The sequence below is a fragment of the Schistocerca nitens genome, chromosome 1 (genome assembly GCF_023898315.1).
Source record: "Schistocerca nitens isolate TAMUIC-IGC-003100 chromosome 1, iqSchNite1.1, whole genome shotgun sequence".
In the NCBI taxonomy this organism is placed as follows: domain Eukaryota; kingdom Metazoa; phylum Arthropoda; class Insecta; order Orthoptera; family Acrididae; genus Schistocerca; species Schistocerca nitens.
Genome location: NC_064614.1, coordinates 303,200,206 through 303,213,644, shown reverse-complemented (window position 1 = coordinate 303,213,644; position 13,439 = coordinate 303,200,206). Strand labels below are relative to the sequence as shown.

The following is a 13,439-nucleotide window of genomic DNA, read 5'->3' as shown; positions in this document are numbered from 1 at the left end:
AAAAAAATTATTGATACAAGATTGTGTATGGAGACTAACAAGGTGACTTTATGGAATGGCTCTCTCAGATTTTATTTATACTTACAGGGTTTGAAGGTCAGTGCCCTCTCACTTTTACGATTATGAATCTCCCAGCCAGAAGGCATTCTTTACTTGGTAACTGTCTTTGCTCTTGGCAGGGATCAGATGAAGGAGGGGGCTTCTCTTACCACATATTAGTCCTGGGAGACCACTCATCTACTCTGATCTACAGACCAGCACAACACAAATGCATTTAGTCTCCTTAAATTATTTCTCAGCTCTGGCACCAATATTGCTTCCAGTGCCTTGGTTTTACCACTCCTACTTATGTTCACAGTTACGTCAAATTTCTGATTGACTTCACTAACTGCATGTGAACTCTTTCTTGAGTAAGAGTCTGATGACCTGACTGTTTAGTCCCTAAACCGGCAACCAACTACATGCGTGCATTTGAAAGATCAGGGAGTGAGAGTGCACAATAACCAGAAAATAACAAATTCAGCCTTAAACAGGATGCATTGGAATGCTTTTTTCTTGGATGAAATTTTATTACTATCTAAACTGGTCTTTTAAGAGCACCAGGTTCTCCTGCTCTATGTCAAAAGCTTGATATTTAAGATATTATTTCAACGGCAGGAACCTATGAGGATGAGAAAATGTCCTAGGAAGCCAGTGGCATGGAAATAAGCTATTTTTGCCTTCTTAGGAATGGAAAGTAGCCTATAATTTGTCAAGTAGGGAAACCTCCTGTTTAGCTGCTTCCAGCAGAGTTAGGTTGCCAGTGGTGGAGGTTGCCAGTAATGGAGGATGTCACAGACAGAGTGATAATTTTTTATCTGTAGTGAAAACGATGAGTATAGTATTGGAATTCTCGACACTAACCAACCTATGCATTGGTAGATGTGACACAAAGTACACGACTGTACTCTCAAGAGGTGTAGTTAAAATCCACATCCTGTGAACCTTGCCAGGGTGAGGTAGCTTGCGTGCCTCAGTGACATAGACAGATGTACTTTAGGTGGAACCACAACAGGGTATTTTCACAGAAGATAGACAGACAAATTGTTCCTGAAATGGGGCAATAGTATTTTCAGTAGTTCCAGGGGCAACACCTTCAATGATTGACTGACGTGGCCTTCTAAAAATTGTCTACATGGCCATGCTGTGCTAGTACTGCAGACAACTGAAAGCATTGGGAAAACTACAGCCATTGTATTTCACAAGGGTGTGCATCTCTAATGTGTGAATAAATGATGACATAATTTTGGGTAAAATAATTTGGAGGAAAATTAGCTCCTCATTTAGATCTTTGGACAGGTTGTACCCATGAGGACATTGTCAGGGAAAAGAACTGGAATTCTAAGATTCAGAGAATGGAATGGAATGGGATGGAATGGTAGGCTACAAAATTTAAAATGGGAAATGGAGAGGTCGAAGTTGGAAATGGTGGGAATTATTGAAGTTCAGTGACAAGAACAACTGAACTTCTGGCCAGATGAGAACAGGGCTACAAATACAGAATTGGAGAGGGTAGTGCAGGAATAGATCTAATAATGTGTAAGAAAATAGGAATGCAGGTAATGTTCTATAAACAGCATAGTGAACACATTGCCATAGTCAAGATAGTGTGATGTTACATGTAGTTCATAGAGAATAAGATTTTACCCTCCTTCCTCTCAAGTCAAGGTGTCTGCCTAAAAACATTGTTTACATATTATTTAAGGAGAAAACTTTCCACTGTGCACACATTTGTTTGATATCTGTGTGTGTGCGTGCGTGTATGCATGTACATGCACGCGCATGCAGATGTGAGGGAAGGGTGGGTTCAGGACATGGCCAAAGTGCAATGGTGATTGACCATCTCCAGTTGCTTTGGTGGTGGCTTGGAAGGCACAGAGGAAGAAGCATTGCCGATAATGACGATGATCAGAAACAGCTAAAGAAAGTTTAATATGTTGACAAAAAAATAGCTAATGTAGAGTAATGAAATTTTGGAAATACATTTGTCTAGGTAGCATATTTAAGAGATTAACATTGCAAGAGCACGGGTTAATGTAAATGCTAGAGATAAACCATTGAAAGTGTGAAGCTGGAGTTGTCATCTGATGATGATGTCCCATATGTGCTCAATTGGAGACACATCTGGTGATTGAGAAGGTCAGGATAACATGTCGACACTGTGTAGAGCGTGTTGGGTTACAACAGTGGTATGTGGGCAAATGTTGTCCTTTTGGAAAACTCCCTGTAATGCTGTTCATGAATGGCAGCACAACAGGTCAAATCAGTAGATTGACATACAGATTTGCAGTAAGGGTGCATGGGATAACCATGAGTGAGCTCCTGCTGTCATGAAATCGCAACCCACACCTTAACTCCAGGTGTCTAGCATGCAGGCAGGTTGGTTGCAGGCCTGCTGCTCAAATTGCTGCTATAGACGCAGTATGGTGCACCAGAGCCGTATGCTGAATACGATGGTCTTCCGTCTCGATAGTGCCACATTACAATTCAGAGCTCGGTCTTCTTGTGACTGTACAGTCTCGTGACCTCCATTGCCAGCAATTGTGTACAGTGCCAAGTCTTTCTGCAATATCACAGAAGGAACATCCAGCTTCTTATAGCCCTTTTACATGACCTTATTCAAACTCAGCGACATGTAGATAATGGTGTGTGTGTCACATTAAAGGCATTCTTAACTAACATCAACTCACCACGCCCTGTCTCCAAGGTAACTAATGCTTGCAAACCTGATTTGCATCGTCAGATTAGTGCTGCTAGTGCCACTCTTATGCAGCTGGCACAGAATTTGAATAGACATCATCTTTCAGATGTAGAAACACGCCTATCAACTTTCATTTATGCTTCACAATTCCTTTTTGGTTTTGCAATTGTATTTTTGCTCTCAGTGTGGAAACCTCATTGTGTTCTGAGATTCGGTTCTGTTCTGTTGTAAGACTGTTTGGAGATGTTCTTATTCATGAGTTAATAGGAGATCTGTTCACTTAACATCGTAATGGTTACATCAGAGCAGCAAAATACAGAAGAGTTATTTAAATAGTTCTGTCTTTTCATAGCTTGGATAGTTCGAAGCTCTTTTCCAGCCCTTGACCCTCTGCAGACTGTGAATAAGTTGCACAGCAAGATTTTGTGGCACTGCATAGCAGGTCCACTACATTAAGAAACTTCAAGAAGGCGACAGTATAAGCAAATAATTAAGATAAGAAGTATTAGGGATAACATCAAGGTGACAGATCGAAAGAGGTATCACATCTTCTTGGCTCAGTCTAGCTACAGAATAGTGATGTTACATTCCATTGCTAGCAAAACTGAAGACATTTGGGTTGTTATAAGGAATAAAATACAAGGGTATAGTGAATAAAAAGTTTTGGCATGTGACTCAAGAAGCAGTACACAGACAACAAGGAAGAATTCAGAGTGCTAATTTAGAGGCTATGAGTTCAGCAACAGCAGCTTCCAAAGATATCTCAGCAGTGGCCAGTCTACAAGACTACATTGCAGCTTTTATTTGCAGTGCAATGGTTGGTCAGCTGGCCACACCACTATTGCATAGCAGCTCATCTCTGTAACAGAACCCGTGCAAAACACATAAGCAGTGCAATTCAGTTTGCTATGTGCCCGATTAGGTGAGCTGTAAACAGCCACATTCTAACAGTTTTTTATATATAGTGCCAGTCACCACAAACAAGATTGAAGAACAATGATCTTTATGAAAGAGCAAGCAGAATAACCAAAAAGTTAGAGCTAGTTGATTAATACCCTTGGACAAGCATCAGAGGAGGTATGTACAAAAGTAGATAAAATTTCTAAAATAGAAGAAACTGTAACAAATTTGCCAAAGAAGATACAGTCTAAACAAAATAAACAGAGTAACCTGGTAAGAAATAAAATGAACAGTTTAAAGAGGTACACGATGAACCTAAGATGTTAAATACTCAAATCTCAGGTATGTGAGGTCGGTAAACATGTTAGAACAAAGTTAAGACTTTTTTTTACCAGTTTGGAGGAGCACCTACAGGAACTGATTGAACTGAAAGTACAAAGGATGTCTAATCTGTTAACGCTACACCTAATTCCTTAGGTGATGCTCTAGAAAACAAAATAGATTTCTGTATCATAACAGATATATTAGAGTATGAGAGTATCATAAACCCACATATGAATATGTCAATGAGGAACTGATTTTTGATTTCACTAAATGTTTAGAATGAAGACTTACTAGTAATGATATTCATGTGTGTATCAGATTTAAGCTGTGTGGTAATAGGAGTGTAAATGCCAATGAGCATCTAAAGGAAGCTTTAAGATATGGACAGAGTTCTTAAATGAACTAATATCGGGTGAGAGAAATATGCTTCTTAGAAACTAGATGTTCCTTGCCAGGCATTGCTGTGGCTCAGTTGGGTTAAATGGAAAAGAAAGAAAATAGAAAGAACACATTTCTAATATGTCTATCTTCGTCCTCCTCCCCCCTCCCCCTTCCTATGTTCATCTCCACTTGCCCCCTCTCTCTGTCCATTTCCTACTTTCTATATCCATCTCCTCTTCCCCCTCTCTCTGACCTTGACCTGTCTTTATTGTTATTGCAAGTTCATATTCTGAAGTAGTACTGTGGAGATACTAACCAACCTAAAAACATACCTACAGCTAATAGCTATAACTGTTAGTCTGCAAATCAAGTAAATGCTGAAGTAATGTTCAGTACATTGTCCTCAGTCACTAATAAAGATATCTGCACTTCTATTTATACACTGATCAGCCAGAGCATAACAACTACCTACCTAATAGCTGGTATGTCCACCTGCTGCTGGCTCTTGGCACTCTTCGCCATGTTGGATCTGTCACTGCCCTTTACATTATTACTGATCATTTTCAGTCACGTTTATGAATTGTTCTGGTGATCCATCTGCTCTATCCCACCACCATGTACACACTTTCTCTTTTTCTGGACTTTTCTTTATAGGGTGACACTGAAATATGAGATCATGGTGACTACTTTGAACTCTTAAGTTTCACTTCTCCACATTTTAAGTTCTTCGTCTCTCAAGACGACAGATCTCGTTAATTACAACTCAAAATAGTCTAAAGCTTCAAAACAGTATGACACATGTGAGCCATGAACCATATATCAAAAAGCGATTCATTTATTTTGGGTCCCCATTGACATCGCCGGTGGCCCTCTTACTCCCAGCTGTCCATGACACTGCCAACTCAAGAGTGTCACAGCATATCTATATCCTTGGGTAGTGAGTGAGTGGTGCTGATGACTTGCTGCTGCTCTTGTTCTTATTGCTCACACACACTCTGTACAAACTCAGACTGGGGCGCATAGCCTCTGCTCCTTTTATCTACACTACTTAACATATATCAGCAACCACAATCTTCTTTAGCTGGTATTGGATATTTGATAAAATGCCCTGTTACACTGCAACCTTTCCTGCGTGCATGCTACTGTAACTGGTCCTTGATATCTAGGATACTGACACAGATGTGAATTATGACATGGGGATCTTGCTGGCCTGTAGCTCAAGATGACGTATACAGTTCAGAGATACATGCCATCTGTGAATGAGCATTGACCTATTGATAAATGGCACCACAGTACTGTCACACAAGGATACCGCAGATGACAAATGATGTCTGTTACTACTGTCATCGGAGTTTCCTCTGTCACTACAAGCTGTGTCATGAAGTCATACCCGATGGCTCCCCACACCAAGATGCAGGACAGTGCCACTCCAAAACGTTAGTAGAATGGGACCTCTCCCTAGGTTTCTGCTATACTTGCCAACAACGGTGATCTGAGATAGAGCAGAGCATGGACTCATTGCTGAACCCAATTTGATGCCATTCACCAGCAGTCCATGCTATCTGGTCATTGCATCCCTCCAAATGTAGCCACTTGTATTAACAGCAGACCATGCATGGGATGGTAATTCCCTAGTCCGGCTGTTGCTTATCTTCAACCAACAGTGGCGGATGACACACAATGTTGGAGGGAATCCATTACTCATTCTTGAATGGCAAGTGCAGATGTGAAGGGGTTAAGACGTGCTTGGTGCACAATACTATGATTATCTCTTGTAGTGGTCATGCATGGTTGAATGAAATATTGACAAGTATGCCTGCCCTCACATATGTGTGCAACCGAGCATCGGGCCACGGTCACATCAGAATGCCACACCAATCTGGATACTGCCAGCTGACCATAAGGACACCCACGGTGAGCCCGTTTCAAACTCTGAAGTTGCTGATAACGCTGTCTTAGACAAGTAGGCAGCATTTCTGTGCCCTTCAGTGGTCATTCAGCATCTGACACTATTCTTGCCGCTTATGCATCGTACCAGGCCTGCCAACAACACAAAATACTAATGTACTGTAGTAACTGTTCTACCTCTTATAGAGAATTGCAGATCTATTCATTTACTTGCCAATGGTAGGTACCTTTAGGTAGTTACATTGACATGACCATGTCTTCTGGATGCTTCATTTGTTTTGTCAGGCAGTGTTGATTAGATAATGGTGACAGATTTCGAAACCAGATTTTAAACTGTAAAATGTTTCCATGAACTGACCCTAATTGCTACTGCGTTGAGCTGAACACAGTACAACAAAGAAATACAAAGTGGATAAATAATGATCACACACTTTTACTTGTCTTCTGAGCGGAGGATGTTGGGACTGGAAGCTTGCTATTGGCTCTTAGGATGTTGGTTGGTGAGACAAGCTCCACCTGCAGAGCTAGATTTTTTAGTCCATTTATTGCTTTTGCTACTTCATCTGGAGTATACTTATATTTGTTGGACTGGGTTTTCTCATTTATGTTTGATTTTATCATATTATCTGCAATACTAGTGAAAAAATTGTTAAACATGTTATCTACTTCTAAGGGATTTGTTACTTTTTCATTTTCTTGTGATAGTGTTATATTTTTATAATGCTCTGTTTTCACAAGTTTCTTCTTTTGTGATATTCCAGTTAGTTTTATTTGTTGAATTATATTTGTGCTTCTCATTTACATTTTTAACTTCTTATTACTTTTCTTAGTATTTTGAAATATATTTATAGCATATGTAATTTAGGTGAGGCATTATTTAAGTTGCACATTTTATGCGGTAGTCTCTTCGTCTGGCATGAAACCTGTTTTCTGCTTGTGAACCAACTGTTTATTATAGAACTGCACCTGATGATTAGTTTCTTGTGGAAACATGATTTGAAACTATTAGGTTAAAATATCAATGAAGGTGTTAATTTTTCCTTTTTATTGTTAGGTTTATGAACTTGTGACCATTTTTCTTTGGTTAATTAGGTGTTGAAGTACTCTGCTATCCTGACTGCAGCATTTGACAGCTGTAGAAAGCTATTCTGCAAAGTACCACATAATATAGGACACAGAAAATTAATAGCTGATTGAATAGTAAAAGCAGTGTGTTGTACAATACACCCTCATAGAAGCAGAGGTGGGGAAAAATCAGAGTGACTGGCTAGAACTGAGCAACATCAAACTACATTCAGATACATAAACGGCCAGTTAGTATTGTACATTCTCCCATCCCCTGAGTTTGCATACAGGGATGGTAGAGGAGCCTAAACTGGGTGTTTTGGATAGAGAACCAATAGTTGGAAAAATATATTTCAGGTATTACTAGGTTTTCAGTGAGTAGCACATCTATAGCCCATCAAAAAACTGCTTATATTTCAGAATATCGCTTTCACATTGGTGGAATTATTTTGAAAAATAATGTGCGGGTAACTGTGAAATGGCCATGGCTTAGCTTACTGTCATTAACAGATCATTAATGGTTTTCAAACATAAAATATTACTCATTACAGGAACACACACATGTATTTAGTGTTCAGTACAGGATGTAATGCCCATAAAGCTGATTGAATATACAGAGGAAAATTTCAATACAGGAGTCATTGTGAAAGTAAGAAATATATCACCTCAGTTAGAGATTTACAAGAAACTGAGTTCTTAAACCCTCAGAAATCAGCCCAAGGTTCTTGATAAAGGTTTAGCATGTGGGGGACTGTGCCTATGTGTCATCACCAGTATCATCCAAATTTATGGGTAAGTGAAGGACCTGGTCAGAAATGAGTGACAGAAGTGGGAGCTCCATGTTATAAAATATTTACAAAAAATAGCATTTTTGGCAGGGGCTCAGATAAGCCATGAGCCATTTCTGGTAGGCAGTAGTTGGTACAGCAGACAGAATACAGAGTGGTAATCAGGGTTGTGGGGTCGAGTCGCTGTCTGGAAACTTTTTATTTTCAGTTTTTGTGTTACAATATAAATATAAATGAAAAGGCAAAGAAAAATTTGGGATTGCACATAACTTTGCAAGAATGTATAAGAATTTGTATTCCTTTAGCTTCATTTTGACCTTCAGGCAACCCTTGACAACTGCATGAGAACAATATGTTCTCAAAGTAGCTGTGGCCATGGAGCTCATTAGCTTGCTAGCTCTTGACTGAGTAACGTGATAGAATATTGTTTTTCAACAGAAAATTTAGAATAACTATGTAATTGTAAAAATGCAGTATTTATTTTACAATGAACATCACACCAGTATATAAATCGCCATCAGACCAACTAGCATAGTAAGGACTGGAGATGAACAGTGGTGAAGGTGGTAAGTGTCAGGTACTTGGAAAATGTAATAGAGAAAAATGGAAGAAATGAGAAAAAGATCAGTGAATGTAGCAGACATGCAGAAGCATTCCCATGAAGTGTTAAGAGCCTGGTTTTGAATAAAGATGCCCCAGAAAAAAGCAATGGAGGGATGTATAGGCATTACTACATCACAGTTCTGTCCTATGCGTCTGAAACATGGGCAATGAAGAAAATAGATGTAAGCAGATTATAGGCATTTGAAATTAAGTTCCTCAGAAGTAGAATAGAAGGAACAAGGAGAGATAGGTTGAGGAATGAAAGGTTAAGGGAATTAGTGAAAGAGGAACCCCTACAGAATGGGATAGAAACATCAAGGTTTAGATGGTATGGGCACTTAAAGAAAATGGAAAAAAGAGGATTCCCAAGAAGATACATGAAATGAAATGAAGAGGTAAGGAAATGACAAAGAGGAAGACCTAGGGATGCAGGGCTGAAAAGTGTGGAGGAGTTGGATGGGAATGCTTATGTTCCAGAAAGATCCAGCTTGTTCCAGGGAACTGTTAAAGATGGTGATGGTGATGGTGATGGTGATGGTGGTGATGATGATGATGATGGTGATGATGATGGTTATGATGTGTAAATTGTCAACTGTAAAATAATGTGTTTAATGTTATAGACAAAGATCTCATGTATGCCTTACACTCCATTTTTGTAATCTGCTTTTAGTCCCAGATTTTCATTTGCCTTCCCTTTTCATGCTTTTTATAAAATATTAATAAATACAATATACTGAGCATTATTTCAACTTGTTTACCATGAAAATAATGTAGAAGTTGGAAAAAGAAAATGTTTTCGCTTAAGAACTTGGCCCCACATTCCTCAGTTTACTGTTATGTATTCTTTTGGCTGCACCAACCCCTCCTGTAAACTTTGCCAACATGAATGTCATGTGTGTTGCCCAACTTGCACAAAAAATGCAATTGTTCCTTAATGCTTGGTCATCTGGAGCTCTTGCTTCTGTCACTTTCATTTCTGGCCAAGCCCCACATAAAACATAAAATTTGATGAAATTGATGATTTGAGGGTATTCATTAGTGAGCTCCCACCAAGTAGTCCATGAAACACGCACTTCGAACAGTAGTGTGAAATGTGTTGGTGGAGCAGCAGTTGATACCCATTGAATGAACACTATATTAAAGCAATGAGGGTAACCTGGATTTCAGTTCTGTCAATGGATTGTAATGTAATGCAGCCAGTGAGACATGCAGTCGTCTGTCACTTTAAACAGTTGTTGTAGATCCTGTACTTGTTATAATGTTTGAGCTGTTCATGTCAATAAAAACTAAACAAGTCTACCATTTCTGACCATTTGTTCCTTATCTCAAGGTATTTGATTTAGAATCCTCTTTTGCAAGTCAAATTTTTACCCAACAGGCATATTTGTATATGTTGTTATACCCACATATGATTATTTTCTACATTGACAATACTGATTAGTTTGCTACATTTGTAGTGTACTAATTCAGTGGGACACATATTAATACATTGTAGTTTGTATTCTGACAAGAGAAATTCTTGTGCTGTCATAATTTATATGATAGTGTGATGAGTAGTATTAGGGCTCTTCCCCAGACTGACAGTGCATGAATTCAGTGTTATGGTTTTTTTTAGGTGGTTAATTCTGTATATCACATGACATCATTTGTCAAACACGTGTGCGTTTATTAGTATTTTGACCCCCTATATTATTCTTCTGATATGTAATGAATTTGTGCTGTTAGGTGTGTGAGAATGTGAAAGTTAGTGTACCATTTCAGTAACATTTATTCTTGATAATTCTGACATATTTTAAAAGTTTTAGGTAGACTTTTCCTATTTAATTGTTATATACACTCCTGGAAATTGAAATAAGAACACCGTGAATTCATTGTCCCAGGAAGGGGAAACTTTATTGACACATTCCTGGGGCCAGATACATCACATGATCACACTGACAGAACCACAGGCACATAGACACAGGCAACAGAGCATGCACAATGTCGGCACTAGTACAGTGTATATCCACCTTTCGCAGCAATGCAGGCTGCTATTCTCCCATGGAGACGATCGTAGAGATGCTGGATGTAGTCCTGTGGAACGGCTTGCCATGCCATTTCCACCTGGCGCCTCAGTTGGACCAGCGTTCGTGCTGGACGTGCAGACCGCGTGAGACGACGCTTCATCCAGTCCCAAACATGCTCAATGGGGGACAGATCTGGAGATCTTGCTGGCCAGGGTAGTTGACTTACACCTTGTAGAGCACGTTGGGTGGCACGGGATACATGCGGACGTGCATTGTCCTGTTGGAACAGCAAGTTCCCTTGCCGGTCTAGGAATGGTAGAACGATGGGTTCGATGACGGTTTGGATGTACCGTGCACTATTCAGTGTCCCCTCGACGATCACCAGTGGTGTACGGCCAGTGTAGGAGATCGCTCCCCACACCATGATGCCGGGTGTTGGCCCTGTGTGCCTCGGTCGTATGCAGTCCTGATTGTGGCGCTCACCTGCACGGCGCCAAACACGCATACGACCATCATTGGCACCAAGGCAGAAGCGACTCTCATCGCTGAAGGCGACACGTCTCCATTCGTCCCTCCATTCACGCCTGTCGCGACACCACTGGAGGCGGGCTGCACGATGTTGGGGCGTGAGCGGAAGACGGCCTAACGGTGTGCGGGACCGTAGCCCAGCTTCATGGAGACGGTTGCGAATGGTCCTCGCCGATACCCCAGGAGCAACAGTGTCCCTAATTTGCTGGGAAGTGGCGGTGCGGTCCCCTACGGCACTGCGTAGGATCCTACGGTCTTGGCGTGCATCCGTGCGTCGCTGCGGTCCGGTCCCAGGTCGACGGGCACGTGCACCTTCCGCCGACCACTGGCGACAACATCGATGTACTGTGGAGACCTCACGTCCCACGTGTTGAGCAATTCGGCGGTACGTCCACCCGGCCTCCCGCATGCCCACTATACGCCCTCGCTCAAAGTCCGTCAACTGCACATACGGTTCATGTCCACGCTGTCGCGGCATGCTACCAGTGTTAAAGACTGCGATGGAGCTCCGTATGCCACGGCAAACTGGCTGACACTGACGGCGGCGGTGCACAAATGCTGCGCAGCTAGCGCCATTCGACGGCCAACACCGCGGTTCCTGGTGTGTCCGCTGTGCCGTGCGTGTGATCATTGCTTGTACAGCCCTCTCGCAGTGTCCGGAGCAAGTATGGTGGGTCTGACACACCGGTGTCAATGTGTTCTTTTTTCCATTTCCAGGAGTGTACTTAGGAGCCAAAGAAACTGGTACACCTGCTTAATACCAGTAGGGCCCCTGCGAGCAAACAGAAGTGCCGCAACACTGTGGCATGAACTTGACTAATGTCTGAAGTAGTGCTGGAGGGAATTGACACCATGAATCCTGCAGGGCTGTCCATAAATCTGTAAGACTAAAAGGGGGTGGAGATATCTTCTGAACAGTAAGTTGCAAGGCATCCCAGATATGCTCAAAAATATTCATTTCTGGGAGTTTGGTGGCCAGCAGAAGTGTTTAAACTCGGAAGAGTGTACGTGGAGCCACTCTGTACAATTCTGGATGTGTAAGGTGTTGCATTGTCCTGCTGGAATTGTCCAAGTCTGTCGAAATGTACAGTGCATGTGAATGAATGCAGGTGATGGACAAGAATGAATGCAGGTGATCAGACGGGATACTTACATACATGTCACCTGCCAGAGTCGTATCCAGACATTTCAGGTGTCCCATATCTCTCCAGCTGCACTCACCATTACAGAGCCTCAGTCAGCTTGAACAGTAGGTTTTGACTTGACAGAATGGCCCATTCCCTTGTTAGCAGTTCAGGAGAGCAGAAGAGCACTTTAACTCTTATTTCGTTCTGTAATCACTGCCTTGACGACCGATGAGTGAAATTCCTGAAGCTCCCAATTTTTATCTTGACTTAGACTCTGACCAGTGTTCACGGCCCAGAGTCACACAACTTGCAGCTGGATTAAACCATCACCCTTTCCAGGTCTTCTTACTACATCTAGTTGTTTCATGTTGCTTGTCTAGCTTTTTCTCTATTGGAGACAATATTTTATCCTTTTTATCTGATCAGTATTTCATTTTAATCTCTATTATACGAATTTCCACCTGTAAGCTTTTCGTTTTTATTTTCTTAGCTATTCAAGGTAATGTAAATAATGACACACAATTAAATCTTGGTTGGTGATACCTAGTGTACAATCTCTTCCCAAAACTGCTTATTTTCTGGTGCTGGGCCAAAAAAGTCTCATCTGTAGAACAGTTCAAAAAGGGAAATATAGGGAAATTTAGTTTATTTCAAAGATTAGAAGTCATATTTCAAACAAAGTTCAAGAAAATAAGCTGCAGTGAATGATTCCTTTGCTTCCTCAGAGCAACAAACATACATCAGTTTTATAATGTCCTTTGGTGTTAGGTATTTTCATGTGAAAAGACATCATTGTAATTTAACATTTGATATTATATATGTTTTCATTAGTTAAAATTTATTAGAATTAATGTAGGAGTCCATGTAAAGTCTTTTAATACTGTTTTGATTTTTTTAAACAATTCCAGGCAAAAGTATTCTTTAAATCAGATTGCTCAAGATTCAACAGTGCATCTCATAAACAGTGCATGTTCAAAAGGTGTTAGAATTGCAGAAGTGTATGTTGACACAGTTGGAATGCCAGAAAAGTACCAGGTAAGCTTCTTTAAGTTTATGCTCAACCAAATGC

The 13,439-nt window shown here is 40.8% G+C and overlaps 1 protein-coding gene across 2 annotated transcripts in view; it reads left to right on the top strand.

Annotated features, from left to right (window-relative positions):
- The window catches only part of LOC126248383 (ribonuclease H2 subunit A), a 57,637-nt gene that overhangs the window by 16,827 nt on the left and 27,371 nt on the right, over nucleotides 1–13,439 (top strand). For both annotated transcript variants that reach the window (XM_049949327.1, XM_049949337.1), the window contains exon 3: nucleotides 13,279–13,405. In XM_049949327.1, the coding sequence (XP_049805284.1) occupies nucleotides 13,279–13,405 (127 nt within the window). The remainder of the gene's footprint in view (nucleotides 1–13,278; nucleotides 13,406–13,439) is intronic.